Here is a 22,339-nt window from a genome sequence, read left to right on the forward strand (position 1 = left end):
TTTTTAAAGGGGTGGACCGGTAAGCCAGCGGAAGGCCTCGGTCAGATGACCAAAAGCTCCAAAGGCGGGTCATCATCTGACTAAGACCCGCGTCAGGAAACATTTGTCCTGTTTCCTGACGAACCTTACCTAACCTAACCTACTAAAATATTTTTAAAACTGTAACTGTTGGAATCAGATCACATATTGAAGAATGGTTGTTCTGATTGTCTTCAAACTTCGGTGGTAGTTTCTACACGACTCCTCGAATTGTCACGAGAACAACCACTGTTAGTTAGTTTTAGTTTAATATGCTTATTATGCACCCCATACCCATCCTGTGGGCGGTAGTCAAAAGATTACAGAGGTACATAATTGGTCCAGGGACTGGACTCCAAAGTTTTGATAGCTGAGCAAGTTACAAAGGTAATGAACTAGATCTGGTCATAATCATGACCAAGTTACAAAGGTAATGAGCTCCAGGTAGAGCTGGTCACACTCATGAATAATTGTAAAGGTAATGAATCATAAACACATTAATCATGAGAATTTACAAAGGTAATGAGCTCCAGGTAGAGCTGGTCACAATCATGACAAGTTTCAAAGGTAATGAATGATAAACACGTTATCACATGATTACAATCATAGACAAATTACAGAGTAATGAGCAGTAAACAAACATAGCAGGGAATTCATCCATTGCCCTAACAACAGATGTTGCTAGGTGCCTGTCTCTCCTCGGTAGACAGCCATTGCAAACAGCAGCAAGTTGCCCTGGGATCTGCTGCTTGCACGAGCACCATCGACCCTCCCCAAGAGGTCCAAGAAGCCAGTGACTCCGTTAGCAGCCCGATGAAGAGCTCCCCTAGGGACATGTCAGCGTCCTGGTGGACGCCAAGTTGATTGAAGATCCCAGGCCCTCGTGTGCACGGATGTTGAAGCTTGAGGAACTGAGTACACACTGCCTGTGGCACACCTGACAGCTGCCTCGCGGTCGAACTCCACGATGCTGTCCCTGTTGGTGAAGTGCGGATGTTTCAGTCTTTTTCTGCCCTAAGCATGTAGATATGTAGATATAAATCCATATGTACTCCTGTTAACCCTTTTGGGGCCTAATTCCTAGGCCTTTTGTGTATCCATATGCTCTCGCGCTACCGTCCACAGGATGTATATGGGGTGCACAATAGATTTTGCCACTTCGGTGGCAAAATCTAAAATCTAAAAAAATCCAGCTTAGGTAGCGAATTTTGATCTGTTCTCTTGCTATAACATCTGTCCCGTAGCTCAGTTGCTAGCGCACTCAGCTCACACACTGAGGTCCGGAGTTCGAATCCCCGGTATTACTGAAAAACATTAGGATGTGTTTTCGTAAGAAACCTGCTGTCTAGTGTTCACCCATCAGTATAAAATGGGTACCTGGGTGTTAGTCGACTGGTGTGGGTCGCATCTTCATTTCCTCTCTGCGGAATTTTGCAACTTAAGGAAAGCTGACTCCAGTGGAGTATGGGCGACTTCTTGTGCCTGGGTTTAGATAAGGGTCCACCTGACACAATTAGGAACAATGATTGCTGTTTCAATAGCCGGAAGTAACTTCGTTGTCTTCCCAATTCCCACCCAAATTTGGGCAAAAATTCTTTCAAGGGTACCAGGAAGCAGGACTCACGACGGTGGTGGCTCTGGTGGCCCTATAAACCCACAACAAAAAGAAATAGACTAAGAAGAAAAGCAGAATTCCTGACCCTTAGAAAACACACAACAACGGCGAGGGATACGATGGGGGGTGGCAAAAAAGGAGGCGCTAAAGGAGGAGGAGGAGGTAAAAAGGACAAAGATGAAGCAAGTGGTGGCAGTGGCACCAAAGAAAAAAAGGGAGGCTCGTCTGTCAAGGTAATACCAGAATAGCTGTATGACCCTTAAGGGTTTAGCGCTTCGTTAGTAAGTAAGTAAGTAAGTTTATTCAGGTATACACAAATACAGTTACATAGAATTATCATACATAGCAGCATATGTGTAGAGAACCTGGGATAACACAAAAAAGTCAGAGTGACTTATTTCCATTGGGGTCCCTTATTATTATTATTATTATTATTATTATTATTATTATTATTATTATTATTATTATTATTATAATGCCACAATAACTGAACCTTAAATAATTTTGAATAATAACAGGTTGTAAAGATGTCTAAGTTAAATATTTATTATAAAAAAGGCTTCCACTAAATTACTTGTAAGAAAAAAATAGTAGCTATAAAAATATTTTAATCTTTCGTCAACAATAATTGAATAAATTTTAGACAGACAGAAAAAATACCTAATGACAGAAGCTGCATAAAGAAAAAAAAAGCGATTTTTGTAATTTATGTAATTATGCACTGATATTGTAGCATTGTTCTCGAGCAGCTGGTGAAGGGCTCTTGTTCTAGGGAATTGGATCTGTGCTCCAATTCCCTGAATTAAACCTAAATGCCTTCTCCCCCCACAGGAACAGTACAATCCCTATGGGTTTAGCACTCCCCCATAGTAATAATGTTCTCAACCAAATACTTTTTTTTATTGTAAAACATGTATGAAAACCCATTGTATAACTTGTAAATGTAACTTTCTTTTTTTGTTTTTATTATGTTTAATATCACTATAGGTTAAATATAAGATGGTGTATGTGCTTGAATCTGAAAATGCTGATAAGGACCCTAATGGAAAAAGGTTACACTGTTACATTGACTTATACACATTGAAAATTTTAAAACATCTAAAGATGATGTATTTTTAGTCTTAGAGCTTCACTTACAGTTAATTCTAAACAGCAGTATGGCATTTTTTTTTCAGATTCGTCACATTCTCTGTGAAAAACAAAGTAAGGTTTTAGAAGCCCTTGAGAAAATCAAATCTGGAATGAAATTTAATGAAGTTGCTGCTCAATATTCAGAAGACAAGGCTCGAAGTGGGGTAAGGTTAATGAAAATTGTGATTTTAATGCTTAATATAATAATGTAGAATATATGCAAGTAAATGATTTCTTTTTTACCTTTAAGGCTATCTCACCCCAAGGCATAGTGATCTAAAGAAGAAACATTAACCATTATTCATTCAGTTGCTGTCTTGCCAGCAGTGACTTGACATTGCAGCTTAGAGCGAGTAATCTCAGTTTTGATGTCAGCACACTTCTGGCAAGACATTGATTGAATGAACAATAGTGAATGTGCTTTCTTCTTTAGGTCACCTTGCCTTTGCAGAAGATTAATGTTGAGGTAAAAAAATAAAATTTGAAATTTTGGGGGAAGCTTTTGCTTCATGAAATACATGAAGCTTATATATTAGAAGAGTCTTATTTCTCTTTTTTTATTTATTTACCTTTTAATAACTTTTTTAACTGTATCTGCAATTTGGTGAGCCTGATTTTATGTTTTGTATCATGCAGAATGCTCTATCTCTGAGATCAGTCTTGTCCTGCCTCATTGTAGAATTCAGTCATGTGGCCCACAGCCTATACTGGAAAAGTGGCTTATTTCTGTGATTTTTTCATTGTTGATTATTATTATGTTATATTCATGAAATGCAGTGAAATATGTGTTGTAGGCTCACTCCATCTGTTAGGCATGAGACAGTCACACCTGCAGTTTTGTACTCGACTAGTTCTTGTCTTTGTTAAACTTTGCTCAGGTATATGTGTGTGTTTATAATTTATTTATTTATTTATTTATTTTTACTTTCATTATTTTTACAGGGTGACCTTGGTTGGATGACTAGAGGCTCAATGGTTGGCCCATTTCAGGATGCTGCCTTTGCTCTGCCAGTATCATCTCTTGCAAATCCTGTTTATACTGATCCACCAGTGAAAACTAAGTTTGGATATCATATCATTATGGTTGAAGGAAAGAAATAATTTTTGTTTGGGAAATCGAGAAATTCAGAGATATTAAATGTCCGTTACAGCACCCCAGTTTTGTGGTTTATGAGGGAAATGCTTTGTGCAGCCTAGCCAAATGTACTTCTTCTGGAGGGTTAAATACTTTAAAATGTAATTGCAGATATATAGTACAATACGTATGTCTGAAATACAAAATATGTTATAACATTATTTTTTACTTATCCTGGTATACTGTATGGTGTAGCCAGCAAGTGGTTAAAAATCATACATATTGCGAAAGGAGACCTCTTTATTATGACACTTTACTTAGATGAGGCTTTATTAAGTGTCTGTACTTAATAAAGCCTCATGTAGGGAACAGGTAGTAATGTCTCCTTTGGCTATGTGCATCTTTAACCATCAGTCACTTACACTGGTACATAGATGATCTTGAAAACAAAGTGATTATTAAACAAAAGATTGACTGACTATGACAGGTGAAGAATATGTATGTATTCTTTAAACGAGTTGTTTCCCATGATTTATTAGCAGTGTAATCCTAAACTGATAGCCCACTCACAAGCAACAGTCAATGAAGATATGGCAGGGTTATAGACAGGAGACTATAATATTATAAAGATGTTGATATACATACATACTTGTACATTGGAACTCCTGAAGTTGTAGTTGATATTGCCAATGGCATGTCAATCATTTAGGCTGTAATGTACTTTTATAAAAGCAGTATGGTCACTTACAGGATGAGAGGTACTGCTCAGTAAACTCTTCCCTTGGGAAAAAATCTTTGATCCATCAAGCTTACACATGCTTTTCAGGTAATTTTATTTACTTCTCCCTCCTCTTCCTTACTGTATAAGTGTTCATGTCTTTAAATAATAAATAAGGCATCCCTGGTTTAATGGCCTCTTTACAGTACATGTATATTGATTACTGGCTTAATTATAAGTTCAACGATGGACTTAAGTAAGAAAATGAGGATGGTAACCCTTCGAGGGAGGTTCTTTGTTCTTGAGTCAAGAAATTGGACTTGCCCTGACCTTAATTGGATCAAACTTGATTGTCTCCTGTTTTCCAGGTGCTGCATGGCAGGTTTAGCACTTTCCCTTAAATTTAACAATAATGAGGGGCTCTTGTTCCAAGGACTTTTAGCTACCATCCTAATTGGATCAGAATGACTATCTCCATTCTCCAGCCACTATATGACCCTTTCCCCTCAAAGAAGGTTCCTTGATGTTGGTGAGGGACTCTTGATCTAAGGAATTAGATCTATGCTTCAGTTCCCTGAATTAAACTTGAATGTCTTCCATCCATCCTCATCCCCTCAAATGCTGTATAATCCCTATGGGCTTAGCATTCCCCATTTAGTGCTTCTTTTTTATTATAATAATAATAATTAGCATTCCCCATGATAATGTATGACCATTTCCCTCAAGGGAGGTTCCTTGATGCTGGTGAGATGCTTATTATCCAAGGTAGCGGACCTGACGTCTTCCGTGGATCAAACCTATTGTCTCCCATTCCCCGCAGGAACTGATCCCTACAGGTTTAGTGCCCCATGAATGTAATAATAACAAATAACGATAATTATTAATAAATAAAATTAGTGAAAAAATCGAATTGCTGAGTTTAGTCTTCAGAGGAAGAGCCCTGATGTTAAAGGGCACTTGACCCTAGGCAATGTAGCTAGCTCACAAGGGTTTAGCGCGTCTCCGTGAATAACGATAATAGTAATTGGCCGAGTCCGTTTAAAGGTACGTATTAGGTAACTATGGTAAGGTTTGTGCTGCTCCTCCAACTCTCACAACCCTTAACCACAGGGAAAACCGAGTAAATATTTACATTAGTCATCATATATATGCATAGAGCTGATAAATTCGGCAATATATTACTCGATCGCAAATCATTAGGAAGGTGAATGAATAGGACGAGAGTAGATAACGTGGGTAAAGTTAATGTTATAAATAGTAATAGGGGGGTAGTGAGAACGTGCGCGGGCGCAAGACTTTTGTTATTGTTGCTGTTGCATCACATTAACATTTTCATTTCTGTCTTAAAAGTACCAAATATAAATCCAGCCAGCACGTATTGTGAAGGAGAAGACGGTACGAAGAGGTGAGCAGAAGGTATAGGCAAGTAATGACAGAATATCCACCCAGGAAGAAGTTACGTCAGGTGTCACTACTAGAGATGCTCATGCAGTCTCCACGTTAGTAATGTATTAATTCACTTTTGTTTAAAATTATTAAGAGATAATAGTCATGTATTGATGTTTAAGCTTAAGGCACTGCAATCATCGCCAGGACTGAATCTCTAAGCAAACTGTACTTATCCTCAAGAAGAAGAGGAGTTTAATAACTACAAGTTTACAGATTTGAAGTTGATATTTGTGGAAATAAATCACAATTTATTTATTTATTTATTTTATAATTTGAACATACATACAGAGATAAAAAAAAATACAGGTAAGAGCAGCATGCCAAAGCCACTTGTATGCATAGCATTACGGGCTGGCTTAAAATTAACTTAAGATTAACTAAGCAATGATGTAATCAGTGATAAAACATTATTGTAAACAGATAACTATAAAGCACAAATGAGTATTACAAAGACAGGTCATATGGTTGCATGCATTGCTGTACATTCAGTAGAATGGAGTATTCTGTTAGGTAGTGTATTTAAAGGATAACAAAGTTAGATTGGGTCTTAGGTTTAACATTTATGTGATATAATTGTGAGAAACATTCAAGATAAACAATTTATAAGGTTCAGTTATTCAGTATTTATTTGGTTTTGGGTGAGTAAGTGATCTTCGAGAAGAGACTTGAATTTATAAACAGGTAGTGTTTCTTTTATATTTACAGGTAATGAATTCCAGATTTTAGGGCCTTTTATGTGCATTGAGTTTTTGCATAGTGTGAGATGGACACGAGGAACATCAAAGAGTGATCTGTGCCTTGTGTTATGGTCATGTGTTCTGTTGAGGTTGGCAAGGAGATGTTTGAGGGGAGGGTTAATATCAGAGTTAAGTGTTCTATGTATGTAATAGGTGCAGTAATAAGTATGGATGTTTTGTATGGTGAGTAGGTTTAGTGTTTTGAATATTGGTGGAGTGTGCTGCCTGTAGTGAGAATTTGTTATCATTCTGACTGTTTTACTTTATTGTGTTATCGTAAGTTAAACCAACATATCAGTGTTGTGTATCTCATACAGATTTATAACAGTAATAAGAATAATAATAAAAATAATTTTTGACAATTATTGCCTATCTTTAAATAATAAATAAGGCATCCCTGGTTTAATGGCCTCGATACAGTATATTGATTACTGGCTTAATTATAAGTTCAACAGCACTGTATAGCCCTTGTGGTTTAGCGCTTCATTTTGATTATAATAATAAGTTTAACAATGGATTTAAGAATGGAAATGAGGATGATAACCCTTCAAGGGAGGTTCTTTGGTGCCTACAGCATATATATCCTTGTAATTCCTTTGCCTTTAAATTCATTGTGGAAATTAATCTTGTTTTTTGTAATACCATTGGTTGGTTGTCTTAAAAGCTTTAATTTAATTCAGGTAATCTACAATTAAGTTACAGACAGTAATATAAACTTGAACAATGATTGTGATGAAATAGACGTTGTACCAGTGACTACAGTGAATGTAAATCACAGTATTTGACTGTATTTGGTTATCCTAGGTTAAATTCTACCCAGTGTATTATATAAGACCAGTGTACAAATTTAAAATTAAGTACAAGAGCACACAAGTACAATTATCATACATTGTGTAAATTGCTTAGGATAATCCATAAGAGTCAGACAGGATAACCTGGTAATGATGATACTGGTGTTCATAACGATGATAACCAAAGGGGAGGTGTGATAATGACTTCTATGGGAAGTCGTCTGGATGAGTTATCTGTAAAATCATCTGTCTTTGAGGTGCTGTCCCTTATATTAGCCAACAGTGGCTTAATTTCCATTCTTAATTGTTATGTAACAGTAGCTTCATTCCCATTCTTAGCTGTTACGTAACAGTAGCTTCATTCCCATTCTTAGCTGTTATGTCGAATAACTCCACTTTCCTCATTTTTTAAATTTGTTAGTTCTTTCTCTAATTGCCAGACATAATGAGGGCAAATTCCTTGGCCTATACCTCGACAACAACCTAAATTTCAGCACCCATATCCAACACACAACAAAAAAAGTATCCAAAACAGTGGGGATCCTCTCCAAGATACGATACTACGTACCGCAAACTGCCCTTCTCACACTATACCATTCACTTATATATCCATACCTCACCTATGCTATCTGTGCTTGGGGTTCAACTGCAGCAACACACCTAAAGCCAATAATAACCCAACAAAAAGCTACAGTAAGAATAATCACTAAATCCCATCCCTGGCAACACCCCCCCCCCCCACTCTTCATAGATCTAAACTTACTCCCTGTTCAGAACATCCACACTTACTACTGTGCAATCTATATCTACAGGACCTTAAATTCCAATATTAACTTTGACCTAAAATGCTTTCTTGATAGTTGTGACAGGATCCACAGGCATAACACCAGACACAAACATCTCTATGACATTCCCCATGTTCGACTAAACCTTTACAAAAATTCAGTGTATTTCAAAGGACCTAAAATCTGGAACACCCTACCTGAAAACTCTAGAACTGCAGACACATTCATCACTTTCAAAACTAAAGTTAGAAAACATCTTATCTCCCTGATCCACCCCAACAACTAACTACATGATAACCACCTGGTGGTTCAAAATTACACTCACTCACCCACTGACTATAAACCCAGAAATACTAATCTTAATCTTAAAATAACAAATCCTAACTTGTCGTAAGTTTGCCTATGATAAATAACAAAAAGGCACAATACCGTGACTGGAACGATACACAAATAACCCGCACATAAAAGACAGAAGCTTACGACGACGTTTCGGTCCGACTTTGTCAATGGTCCAAGTCGGACCGAAACGTCGTCGTAAGCTTCTGTTTTTTATGTGCGGGTTATTTGCCTATGATACTCCAATATAGACACTTTGTATTGTGCCAAAACAAAAGCATTCACATTGCTAAACTCAAATTATGATGTAGTCGCTTAGTCTTAATACCATAATCTGTAAGGATTTAATGTTAAGAATTAATCTAAACCTGCTCGAAATGCCTAGCCATGCTAGGTGCTAGTGGCCCCCTCTGTAATTAGTATTTTATAACATGTAAACCACAAAATACCCAAAACCTGTAAACCCCACATTGTAACCATTATGGAGAATAAACTTGAATTGAATTGAATTGAATTCTCCTAGGAGTAGACTCACCTCTTGTCACTCCATGATAAGAGTTAACTCTTACCATAACTTTTAACTCTTATCATTCCATGATAAGAGTTAATTCTTATCACTTCATGATGAAGAGTTACCTCTGTTCATTCCATGATAAGAAGTTTGCTGCAAATTTTGTCATGTAGCTCATTGGTTGTGTAGTCATGAGAAGTGTTGGAGGTAGATTTTACAGGGAATCCTAATATGCATAGTTGCATACACACTGGGTAGGTGTGTGTATGCATACATGTACAGTGGAACCTCAAAAATCGAACTTAATCTGTTCCAGGAGCTAGTTCTAATTTCGAGAAGACTGAAATTCGAATCAATATTTCCCATAAGAAATAATGGAAATACAATTAATCCGTTCCAGAAACCCAAAAATATTCACACAAAAAATACATTTTATAGAGATTAATTACAGTTTTACATACATATAAAATAACATACATATAAAATAATACATACATATAAAATATAAAATAAAATTTTTACTTACCTTTGTTGAAGATTGGTGATGGCATCTGGAAGATAGGGAGGAGGAGAGAGGGAGTTGGGGTTAGTGTTTGGAAGGAGAATCCCCCTCCATGAGGACTTCAGGTAAAGCCCTCTCTGGGGTTACTTCCCTTCTCTGTCTTTTAATGCCACTAGGACCAGCTTGAGAGTCACTGGACCCCTGTCTCACAAAATAACTGTCCACAGTCCTCTGTTTCTGGTGCCTCTTTAACATTTCCCTAAAATGGGACATGGTTCTGTCACTGAACTTGTTGCAAAGATGGCTTGTTTCAGCTTGCTCAGGGTGGTACTTCTGCAAAAACATTTGGACATCATTCCACTTGGCACAAATCTCCTTAATCTTTGAAGAAGGCACCTCATCCACTCCCTCTTCCTCCTCCTCTGAAGCAAGTTCCTCAGCTGTGGTCTGATACTGCTCCAGATGAAGCTCTTGCAGCTCTTCAGTGGTTAGCTCTTCCCTGTGGTCCTCCACCAACTCTTCCACATCCTCACCACTCACCTCCAATCCCAGGGTGTTCCCCAATGCCACAATAGAGTCCACAACAGGCAGAGGGTGAGCTGGGTCAGGGTCAGGGTCAGCCTCAAACACTTCAAAATCCCTCTTTTGGACACAATCTGGCCACAATTGTCTCCAAGCAGAGTTCAAAGTCCTGGAAGTCACTCCCTCCCAAGCCTTACCTATAAGGCTTATGGAGTTGTAGACGTTGAAGTGATTCCTCCAGAACTCTCTTAGGGTCAACTTAGTGTCCGTGGTCACTTCAAAGCACTTTTCAAACACTGCTTTTGTGTAGAGTTTTTTGAAGTTAGAAATGACCTGCTGGTCCATGGGCTGGAGGGGGGGAGTGGTGTTAGGAGGCAAGAACTTCACTTTTATAAAACTGAAGTCCTTAGACAAGAGGTCTAATAAGTTTGGAGGATGAGCAGGAGCATTGTCCATTAACAGGAGGCACTTGAGTGGCAATTTCTTTTCCTGGAGGTATTTTTTCACACTGGGGTCAAACACTTCACTGACCCACTCTTTGAAAATTTGTCTTGTGACTCATGCCTTATGATTAGCTTTCCACAAGGCACATAACTTGTTCTTAAAGACATTGTTTTTCTTAAAAACACTGGGATTTTCTGAATGATACACAAGTAAAGGCTTCACTTTAAAATCACCACTAGCATTTGCACAAAACAAAAGAGTAAGCCTGTCTTTCATAGGCTTGTGTCCTGGCAGTGCCTTTTCCTCCTGTGTGATGAAGGTCCTTTTTGGCATTTTCTTCCAAAACAAGCCTGTTTCGTCACAAACACTTGTTCAGGTTTGAATTCTTCACTGTCTATGTACCCCTTAAACTCCTGTACAAACTTCTCAGCCACCCATTTGTCTGAACTGGTTGCCTCACCATGTCTTACAACATTGTGTATGCCACTACGCTTCTTAAATCTCTCAAACCAGCCTCTGCTGGCCTTAAATTCACTATCAGCACTGGTTCCAGGAGTTTTCTGTACCAGATCGGCATGCAACTTCCTTGCCTTTTCGCAAATAATCGTCTCTGAAACACTATCACCTGCAATCTCTTTATCCTTGATCCACACCAGCAACAACTTCTCAACCTCTTCAGCTATTTGTGGTCTTTTTTTGGTTAGCATATTAACACCTTTCACAACATCAACTTCCTTGATTTGTTCTTTCTTTGCCAGGATAGAACCGATGGTCGACTTGTTTTTCCCATACATCCTGGCAAGTTCAGCAAGTCTCACACCACTCTCATACTTCTGTATTATTTCCTTCTTCACATCTATGGTGTTTCTCACTTTCTTTACCACAGGGGTACCACTAGCAAGTTTCTTTGGGCCCATGGCAGCTTATTTCACAGTCCCACAAGCACTAAACACAACGAAATAATCGTAAAATGTGTGAATGAGAGCGCAGGTTAGTGTTCACTCAAGCATAAACAAAGCTAGACTGCTCACGACGCCTGCACGAGGACGCGGACAGAGCGGGCCAGCGGACAGGTCCCATACCCGGCGGTCCGAAATTTGAAACGCGTTCGATTTTTGGTACACAGTTTGTCCGAAAAAGTGGTCTTATTTTCAAAATGTTCGATATTTGGTACGTTCGATTTTCAAGGTTCCACTGTATATGTAAGTGTCTACGTGCATGTAGTATATATGTATATAGGTATGCTGGCCAAGAAATTAATTTTTATGGTATTTGGGTATATAACAATTTTGTACCACATCAGATTAAATTGATTGTCTTGTATTTTTATGTAGACATAGGAGGCTAAAAAGAATGTATATTATATTTATTTTGCACTTTCAGAAAGCAAACTTCAGAGTAAAAATAACCAGTCAACTGTTAATGCAGAATTGGATAGCTCACACAACATCCAGGCAAGTATAGAGTGTCTAAGACTAGTCTCATCAGACATTAGTGCAGCAGATGATATTGAAATGATGGAAACTGATAAAGCATGTAAGGAAACCCCCGAAAATGAGGATTGTAAGGGTGAAAAGCAGTGTTTTGATGATGAACAGTCAGCAGAAAATAGCAATGATCAAGAAAGGGGGAAAGAAGAGGGGAAAAAGAATGAAGATTCAGATGAGAGTCAAAAAAAGAAAAAGAAGGAAGTTACTGGTGAAAAGAATGATGGATTGGAAGACACCAAAACATGTGTTGAGTGTAGAAGTTCTCTGAGTACTGGTCCCAGAGAAAAGAATCAATCCAAGGGATCCACACCCAAGAAGTTTAACAAAAAAGCTACAGGCAAAAGGTCTCCAAAAAGGTCTCTCATGAAGGTAATGTAACAATACTAGTCTCTTTTTCAGTTAACTCGTGTATTGTGTGCATAGATTATGTAATGAGCAGTGCATACTAATTCAGGGGTTTACCAACTTTGGGGTACTATAGAACCTTTCATAAAAAAAGTAAACTACTGAAACCTTATCGAAATAATACATCATGAATGGTACAGTATAAGGCAGTAAGGTTAAAAAACTGCATTCCTTGTAATTTTTACTTTTTTTTGGTGTGAATTTCAGGAATTTGAGTGTGCATTTTCTCCATGATCCAAAGGCCTCCAATCCTATTGAATGAAGCTAGAGCAAGCTGTGAAGCTTCTGTATTTGACAATTTTCTTGGACTTTATAAATCTGGTGGCCCCTCCCTAGGGTGTCCATATAAATCTGGTGGCCCCTCCCTAGGGTGTCCACAAAGTCTTTTTTTCAGATTCAAAAATTATTACAACAAAATGGTAACATATGAAAATGCATTTTTTTTCGTATGATATTTGAACTAATCCTAGGTAGTAGGTTGGTAAACAGCAACCACCCAGGGAGGTATTACCATCTTGCCAAGTGAGTGTGAAATGGAAGCCTGTAATTGTTTTACATAATGGTAGGATTGCTGGTGTCTTCTTTTTTTTTGTCTCATCAACATGCCAGATACCAGGTATATCTTGCTACTTCTACTTACACTTGGGTCACACTACACATGCATGTACATGCATATATATACATACCCCTTTGGGTTTTCTTCTGTTTTCTTAATACAGTAGTTCTTGTTTATTTCCTCTTATCTCCATGAGGAAGAAGAACAGAATTCTTTCTCTCTAAGTCATGCCTGTATAATAGGCAGCTAAAATGCCGGAAGCAAGGGGCTAGTAAACCTTCTGTATACACTACTAAATTTTAAAAGAGAAACTTTATTTTTTCTTTTTTAGGTCACCCTGCCTTGGTGGGATATGGCCAGTTCAGTAAAAAAAAATGAATTAATGGAGTATTTATTATTTACATACAGCTTTACTGTTGTCTAATCTATTGAACCCCAGTATGTTCACTGCTTGAACACATCTAATAATACTCCAGTTCATTCCACATATTGGTAAACATATCCTGTATGACTTTTCTGACACCATAATTTATTTTAGTATGGAGTGTTCTAATGTCAGCAGCTGGTATCTGGAAAGCATAATTCTTCACAAACCGCCACAAGATGTTGAAAAGCATGCTATCACGGAAGCTTGGGTGCCATTTGATGGGGCCATGCCACCCAATCCATATCCCAGGCAACTTCATCTTAAGATAATTAGGCACAATTGCACTCCAGTGTGGAGGTGCACCATCTTCTTAGTTGCTTGGTTACAGCTCTTCTTGCTGGAGAACTGCATAATTCTACACCATATCAAGGTACACATTTTGTGTGACAGCTGGCTCATGTAAGAAGAATTAGATGACTACCATATCACTCACAGATCCACCAGACACTAATCTTTGGACTGTCACACTCATGTTCATGGAATTTGTGTAGGTTTTCAGATTCCTGCAATTACACACCTTGCTTATTAATTTGTCTAGACTTGAATTGTGGGTTCATCAAAAAATAAATTCTTGTTTAGGTAGCTACTGGTATCTTCAGTTGAGTCCACTATGGAACATGTAAGCTGCTGAGTTTTATCATTTTGTTGAAGGCCATGACTAATTACATCTTATATGAGTGAAACCATAATTTCATTTGTATGACTTTTTACACTGTTGATCTCATAAATGCAGTTTGCAAGAAGCTCCCCAGAGAGATTTCCCCTAGGACTGTGTTGGAATGCTTTGTGGATATTAACACCAGTGTCCGGTGGTTGTGACAAATATTAAAGTGATACATTGAGCTTTCTCCTTATTCAGATGGTTTTCTCTTTATTGACTGAGCACTCCAGTCACAACCTGTAACAACAACAAAAAATGTTATTTTAATAGTTCAGCTATCATATGCATTATAGTACATTTTCATATCTTTTATCATGTTGTCATAAATTTTTTAAACCAGAAAAGGATTTAGTGGACACCTTCTGTGCATGTGTATGTGCCTGTGCACATGTGTGTGTGCATACAGGCATGTGTGTAAACGTACTCGCCTATTTGTGGTTCTAGAAGTCGAGTCGTGCACGTGTGGATGTACATGCCTGTAGTTGCACAATTAGTATGAAATACTGTATATTACCAGGAAAAGGAAAGCCGGCATATCAATGGAAGATCATCAGAAAGGCGCAAAATTCTGGCAGATGCAGCTGAGCGGAGGATGAAATTGGGGGTGACTACGCTGTCAGACACAGCTGAACAAAATGCTCCAATGTCTCCAGATATGTTTGATGATGGTGATAATGATGACAAGAAAATGGGAGAAGAAATGGAGGTAACTATGCTGCTTTGTTGTGTATAACATTTCTATTATGAATATCTGCCATCAGCTTCAAAAATATAAAAAAAAAATTGCCAGAGCTTGATATAAATTCAGTCCTCTTTGAATGTATATGTCTGATACGTTGATATTGCTATACTAACTATATATAATTCCTATCATCTTTCATATTAATACTGTACAGGTTTCCCTTGCTTTATATGAATTTGCTATTATGCAATATCCTACTGTAAGAGGTTGTTCCACATGTGTGGTATTCAATATGCTATTATGCAATATCCTACTGTAAGAGGTTGTTCCACATGTGTGGTATTCATCATATGAGATTGATGCTGATTGCAAAATGTATTGAAAAAACTTTTCATTATTAAAAATTAAGCATTGATAGACTGCATAAAGTGGACATTCTTTTGTTATATGGCTGAATTGTTGTGTAGTCATGAAAAGTGTCTGAGGTAGACTTTACTTAATGTCACCACTGTGCTTACTACCTTCAGTTATTACATATGCTTTGTACTTTATTTTCTTAATCCCTTTACATTACTATAGCAAGTTGACTCACGAAATCATAATGACACGATTGCAAACAAACCATACCACGGGCGGGGATAGAACCCACTATTTGAGAGTCTCAAAACTCCAGACCGTCGCGTTAGCCACTGGACCAGCTAGCCATAATAAGATTCGTCCAACTAGGTATATTTCTACATCATAGGAAGGTTAGCATAGGCACCACTGTCACCACAAATGCAAGTTTTTACAGACGAATCTCCAGCTGGCCGTGACAAATTCTAGCTTGGGGGACTTGAGCTAGAGTTCGTCACGGCCATGCTAGCTGGAGATTCGTCTGTAAAAACTTGCATTTGTGGTCACAGTGGTGCCTATGCTAACCTTCCTATGGTGTAGAAATATACCTAGTTGGACGAATCTTATTGTGGCTAGCTGGTCCAGTGGCTAACGCGATGGTCTGGAGTTTTGAGACTCTCTGATCGTGGGTTCTATCCCCGCCCGTGGTATGGTCTATAGCAAGTTTTTCAGTCTAATACAGAATTGTCACTTAAACTTATTTTATCACATTATTTTTAGACATTCGTAGTATTAAACTCAGTACAGGCTTATCTCATTAATACAGTGTGTTAGGTTCCAGACCTCCACCACAAAGCAAATATTGCCTTTTTTCATTTGTCAAAGCACGTATATAAAAACCTAATAACATGTTTACACTATCATTTATTATGCACAATAGCACTAGGCCAAAAAAAATTCAAAAGGAAAAATAAATAAATTTTTTTGAATAGTATTGCTGAAAACCATCTTAAGAGCAAGGAAAGTGCCAAAAATAATAAACATGAATACAGTGGTCCCCTATATCTGCGGGGGATATGTTCCAAGATTTTCCGTAGATATCATGGATAGTAGTGAACCCTATAAATAAGTCATTTTCCTTTTACATGCATACCTATGATAAAGTTTAATTGATAAATTAAGCAAAATAAGTCTAGAATTAGCACTTCTTCACTGATGGGAATCATTTCATGGCTTCTCTTTGACTTTGAAGAACTGCCAGCATTAGTACTTTTGTGCTCTGGGGCCATTATTAAGCAAAAATATGGGTTATTTTTGGGCCACAGTAAACTGTGGATGACTGAAACTGCGGATACAGAATCTTGGGATACAGGGGTCCTACTGTATAATTGAAAAGCACCATATTAGCAAAGCACTCTAAAGTGAGTGCTGTATTACCAAGGTATGACTAGTACACTTATGTATAAAAAGTCTTGTATCAAATGTATAACTTTTTTGTAGAGTATAAAGTTGTTTTAGTCCTAACTTAAATCTCCCCAAAACCTTCTGAGTAACTGTGTGCCTTGCAAGACAAATATTGAAAGACTTTTACCTAATCTACATTTGTGTCTTTTTTTTTTTTTTTTTTTTTTTTTAAATAATTTTTTACTATTGCTATTATAATTTTTGTACGTATATGCAAAGTCACCTTCCACATTCTTCTCATGGAACATTTTCTATGTGGGTACTGAGGGGTATAATAAACTCATATTCAGTTAACCAATTAGCCATTTGTTACATTACAACAAAATCTGGATTTACTTTTGTAAATCACTTTCCTTGTTCTTTAATGATGTGCTTGAGAAAATACCTCTTTTGACAGATCACATGGCGTTGTTTTCCTCTTTCATCCCTGACTACTTTAAGTAGCAGTAACCTTAACTTGCCACCAGTGCATCCTGCTCCTGACCACACAGTGATGGTGAGGCTTCCTCTCCCTGTTAAAGGTGCTCCTGCCCCACATCCATTGTCTTATACTGATGTATGGGACCAATATCATGTCAGAATGCCATGCTCACCAAAGAGTCAGTATCCACTGGGAAAGGTAAGAAGCTACAAATACCTTTGTAAACTTAATAGGGAAGCTATCTTTTCAAACAAGAATGCCTGTTATACAATGGGTATGCAAAGAAATTTAAATACTAAACATTTAATAAGTATAAGTGTGTTGACCTTTGCTTGCTGCCAAGAAAAATATAGCTTGCAAATTGAGAAGATACTTTGTCTAGCACAGTATGATAATTGCAGTTTTGAACAGCAGTGAGGATTGCTGTCCACATTTGAGAATGGGTGGCATTCAGAATCACTATCTGTATGCATAAAAGAAATTTGAGGTTTGCAATTTGAGTAAAGACAATTAAGTTATTAATATTTAATATGGAGGTAATGCAAAACTTGTAACAAAATTTGCTGAATATTTTTAATGAATAAATTTCACAATTAATGGAGTGAGTAGGATTTAACTAACAGTCTAATGGTCCTGGAATTGCCATTCCATCACATTAGTCATTAAACCACAGAAAGCAAAAGAATTCTTTAATCAGGATACACAATACACAGATAACCCGCACATAGAAGAGAGAAGCTTACGACTTTAATCAGGATACTTGTGAAGTTGGTGATAGCCATTAACTGCAGCTAAAACACAAGTTCAGATGGAGAATCACTGACTCAGCAGCCAGTGATTAGCTCTAGCTTTTGTCCCCTCTGAGTCACTCAGTGTGTTGAAAATTCTTTATGAATGGATGTAACAATTCAATGTAGTCATTAGCATCTGATCATTTAATTGAATTATTGATGCTCTATTCCATTCATAGTTGTTCTTCTTTCAACAAACTGGCCGTATCCCACCGAGGCAGGGTGGCCCAAAAAGAAAAACAAAAGTTTCTCTTTTTAAATTTAGTAATTTATACAGGAGAAGGGGTTACTAGCCCCTTGCTCCCGGCATTTTAGTTGCCTCTTACAACACGCATGGCTTACGGAGGAAGAATTCTGTTCCACTTCCCCATGGAGATAAGAGGAAATAAACAAGAGCAAGAACTAGAAAGAAAATAGCAGAAAACCCATATATATGCTTGTACATGTATGTGTAGTGTGACCTAAGTGTAAGTAGAAGTAGCAAGACGTACCTGAAATCTTGCATGTTTATGAGACAGAAAAAAGGACACCAGCAATCCTACCATCATGTAAAACAATTACAGGTTTTCGTTTTACGCTCACTTGGCAGGACTGTAGTACCTCCCTGGGCGGTTGCTGTCTACCAACCTACTACCTAGATTCATAGTTATAAATATATTTATTTACTGGTTTCATGCAAGAAAGGCAGTATTCACAACATAGGCATATAAATGTGCTTTGGATCAGCTGTTATTTTGCAGGAATTCTTTAAACTAATCTAGATAAGAATATGACAAATGTCTCTCAAACATACTTGCCTATCAGAAGTACTGTGGCTTAATGGTCACTCAGGGTTGTTCTAGCAAATTTCAAGCTCAGACCCACATTTACACTAAGGTGGCAGTCTTTCGATTGGTGATTTCTTTGAGCATGTGAGAATGCACTAGATATTTTCTGTGAAGATTTTCATGGCATGTAAGGTTCCATACTAAAAAGCCAAGTGTTACTTTCTTAAAATAATTCTTTTGTGATAAAGGAAGAGGTTAATTCTCTTTGTACTATGCTCTTCCCAGTGGTTGAATTGTGAGTACACTTATTTTTTTTTAAAGCTGTGGCCTAAATACTCGAGACACTCAGCTTCTGTTCTCATTGCCAACTCTTGACTGATTTCTACTTGTATAAGCTTATGTCATTCTTGGTGGCTAATATCGACACAAAATTCACCCCATGACTCAAAGGAAGTTTGAGGCTTATGGGCTATAACAGGTTTTTTTGGTGGGTATGCCATTTAAGGGATAAGTCTACATGCATCCTCCTCTAAACAAATTGCATTCTATTAGTTTTTAAGGTCACCTTAGTAAGGTATCAACTTCACACACTGTAAGGTGATTTCCTTTTGTTATAGACTCAGAGTAAGGTTCCAGTGAACTGCTCCAATGGTATGAGTGTCACTTTGCTGGTCCATGGCAGCAGTGACTGCTGGCTTACCTGTACTGAGCCCAGTGGGCTGAGTATTGCTTCGATTTCCATTTAGATTTCTAATACATGACAAGCAAAATGTATGTGAAGCACTTCATTCTTTTATGTATGATGCACAGTGCAGAACTAAATTTAATTTTAAAGGATCTACTGTTATAAGCCTGAAGTTAACATTTCTTTTGTATATTCATTTAAATCATGCAAGATTTCAGGTATGTCTTGTTCTACTTACACCTAGGTTACACTACACATGCATGTACAAGCATATATATAGACACCTCTGGGTTTTCTTCTATTTTCTTACTGGTTCTTGTTGTTATTTCCTCTTATCTCCATGGGGAAGTGGAACAGAATTCTTCTTCCATAAGCCATGCGTGTCGTAAGAATCTACTGAAATGCTGGGAGCAAGGGGCTAGTAACCCCTTCTCCTGTATACATTACTAAAGTTAAAAAGAGAAACTTGTTTTTCTTTTTGGGCCACCCTGCCTCAGTGGGAAACGGCTGATTTGTTGAAAGAAATTTCATTTAAATATGGTATATAATTATTTGCTTTAGAATTAAAATATATATTATGAGGTAGTAGGTTTGTAGACAGCAACCACCCAGGGAGGTACTACCATCCTGCCAAGTGAGTGTAAAACAAGTGCCTGTAATTGTTTTATGTGTAAGCAACTATTGGCAGAAAGGTGGGCTAGTGCAAGTGTGAGTAGTAGGGGGGTTGAAGAGGTTGGAATAGTTTTAAAAATGCAGTATTAGAATGTGGGGCAGAAGTTTGTGGCTATAGGGGGGTGGGTGCAGGAGGAAAGAAGAGTGATTGGTTGAATGATGAAGTAAAGGGTGTGATAAAAGAAAAAAGGGTAGCATATGAGAGGTTTTTACAAAGCAGAAGTGATATAAGAAGAGCAGAGTATATGGAAAGTAAAAGAAAGGTGAAGAGAGTGGTGAGAGAGTGCAAAAGGAGAGCAAATGAAAGAATGAGAGAGGCACTCTCAAGAAATTTTGTTGAAAATAAGAAAAAATATTAGAGCGAGATAAACATGTTAAGAAAGCCTAAGGAACGAATCGATTTGTCAGTTAAAAACAGAGTAGGGAAGTTTTCATTGCATTTATGGATTTAGAAAAGGCATATGATAGAGTGGATAGGGGAGCAATGTGGCAGATGTTGCAAGTATATAGAATAGGTAGTAAGTTACTAAATGCTGTAAAGAGTTTTTATGAGGATAGTGAGGCTCAGGTTAGGGTGTGTAGAAGAGAGGGAGACTCCTTCCTGGTAAAAGTAGGTCTTAGACAGGGATGTGTATTGTCACTATGGTTGTTTAATATATTTATAGATAGGGTTGTCAAAGAAGTAAATGCTAGGGTGTTGGGGAGAGGGGTGGGATTAAATTATGGGGTATCAAATACAAAATGGGAATTGGCACAGTTACTTTTTGCTGATGATACTGTGCTTATGGGAGATTCTAAAGAAAAGTTGCAGAGGTTAGTGGACGAATTTGGGAGTGTGTGTAAAGGTAGAAAATTGAAAGTGAACATGGAAGAGAATAAGATGATGAGGGTATCAAATGATTTAGATAAAGAAAAATTGGATATCAAATTGGGGAGGAGGAGTATGGAAGAAGTGAATGTTTTCAGATATTTGGGAGTTGACGTGTCAGCGGATGGACTTGTGAAGGACGAGGTTAACCATAGAGTTGATGAAGGAAGAAAGGTGAGTGGTGCATTGAGGTATATCTGGAGACAAAAAACATTATCTATGGAGGCAAAGAAGGTAATGTATGAAAGTATAGTGGTACCAACACTCTTATATGGTTGTGAAGCTTGGATTGTAAATTCTGCAGCGAGGAGGCGGTTGGAGGTGGTGGAGATGTCCTGTCTAAGGGCAATGTGTGGTGTAAATATTATGCAGAGAATTCGGAGTATGGAAATTAGGAGAAGGTGTGGAGTTAATAAAAGTATTAGTGAGAGGGCTGAAGAGGGGTTGTTGAGGTGGTTTGGTCATTTAGAGAGATTGGATCAAAGTAGAATGACATGGAGAGTGTATAAATCTGTAGGGGAAGGAAGGCGGGGTAGGGGTCGTCCTCGAAAGGGTTGGAGGGAGGGGGTAAAGGAGGTTTTGTGGGCGAGGAGCTTGGACTTCCAGCAAGCATGCATGAGTGTGTTAGTGAATTGAGACGAATGGTATTTGGGACCTGACGAGCTGTTGGAGTGTGAGCAGGGTAATATTTAGTGAAGGGATTCAGGGAAATCAGTTATTTTTATATAGTCAGACTTGAGTATTGGAAATGGGAAGTACAATGCCTGCACTTTAAATGAGGGGCTTGGGACATTAGCAGTGTTCTGGGCACCTCTGCAAAAACAGTTATTATGTATGAGTGAGGTAAAAGTGTTGAATGATGATGAAAGTATTTTCTTTTTGGGGATTTTCTTTCTTTTTGGGTCACCCTGCCTCGGTGGGAGATGGCCGACTTGTTGGAAAAAAAAAATATAAATTATGAGCATAGTATTTTTTCAATTGAAATGTTGACCCTATTATAGAAGAATACTTGCTGTGCCTACTTGGAAACTACATATAACTAATTTTTAAGAGTGGCATGATGAAATAATGCATGCTTTTACATTTTTCTTTCAGATAAGTTTTAGGAAATTAGAAAGGTTCCATATTCCTATATTTGTTATTCGCAGGGCAGTGATTCACTTGTCCCACGATGGTCGATAATCTGCCAGTCACTGAGAAGAGGTATTGGAAATGTGGAGGAGTTGCAGCGTTCAGTCTTGGATTACAACAGTCGTTATGCAACAAAATGGAGGTTTAAGGGTCTTCAACACCTGATAGAGCAGGTGATTTAAATCATTAAACAGGCAAAATGGTGATTGCATGAACTATGATGATTGTTTCCTGCCTTGGAGGTAGAAGGATGTTAACGTAAAAAAAAAAGCTGTATACAGGGTCACATTCCTTTATCCAAAACCCTGGGGGCCAGTAGTGTTTCGAATTTCAGAATTTTTTGAATTTC

General features: G+C 37.8%; 2 protein-coding genes across 5 annotated transcripts in view; both read left to right on the forward strand.

Annotated features, from left to right (window-relative positions):
* Positions 1 to 1,640: 1,640 nt before the first annotated feature.
* Positions 1,641 to 4,055, forward strand: LOC128699341 (peptidyl-prolyl cis-trans isomerase NIMA-interacting 4). The gene is made up of 3 exons (XM_053791996.2): positions 1,641 to 1,866; positions 2,809 to 2,928; positions 3,707 to 4,055. Exons 1-3 carry the CDS (start codon positions 1,753 to 1,755, stop codon positions 3,863 to 3,865), a joined length of 393 nt encoding a protein of 130 aa, XP_053647971.2. The 5' UTR covers positions 1,641 to 1,752; the 3' UTR covers positions 3,866 to 4,055.
* Positions 4,056 to 5,646: 1,591 nt separating this feature from the next.
* The window catches only part of LOC128698583 (poly(ADP-ribose) glycohydrolase), a 75,394-nt gene continuing 58,701 nt past the window's right edge, over positions 5,647 to 22,339 (forward strand). The window contains exons 1-5 of one of the 4 annotated variants that reach the window (XM_070084933.1): positions 5,647 to 6,056; positions 12,018 to 12,493; positions 14,691 to 14,879; positions 17,053 to 17,274; positions 22,008 to 22,163. In XM_070084933.1, coding sequence (XP_069941034.1) covers positions 5,987 to 6,056; positions 12,018 to 12,493; positions 14,691 to 14,879; positions 17,053 to 17,274; positions 22,008 to 22,163 — 1,113 coding nt within the window. In that variant the 5' untranslated portion in view covers positions 5,647 to 5,986. Of the gene's footprint in view, positions 6,057 to 6,155; positions 6,833 to 12,017; positions 12,494 to 14,690; positions 14,880 to 17,052; positions 17,275 to 22,007; positions 22,164 to 22,339 lie in introns of those variants that run through there. The other 3 variants (XM_070084932.1, XM_070084934.1, XM_070084935.1) reach the window with 3 other exon arrangements.

The sequence above is a fragment of the Cherax quadricarinatus genome, chromosome 14 (assembly GCF_038502225.1).
Source record: "Cherax quadricarinatus isolate ZL_2023a chromosome 14, ASM3850222v1, whole genome shotgun sequence".
Taxonomy (NCBI): Eukaryota; Metazoa; Arthropoda; class Malacostraca; order Decapoda; family Parastacidae; genus Cherax; species Cherax quadricarinatus.

What these genes read in the sequence shown, in the direction of transcription:
- LOC128699341 (XM_053791996.2), top strand. Translation starts at nt 1,753, where the DNA reads ATGGGGGGTGGCAAAAAAGGAGGCGCTAAAGGAGGAGGAGGAGGTAAA. An exon ending in AGGGAGGCTCGTCTGTCAAG is followed by an intron (nt 1,867 to 2,808) that starts GTAATACCAGAA and finishes TTTTTTTTTCAG; the next exon opens with ATTCGTCACATTCTCTGTGA. An exon ending in AAGACAAGGCTCGAAGTGGG is followed by an intron (nt 2,929 to 3,706) that starts GTAAGGTTAATG and finishes TTATTTTTACAG; the next exon opens with GGTGACCTTGGTTGGATGAC.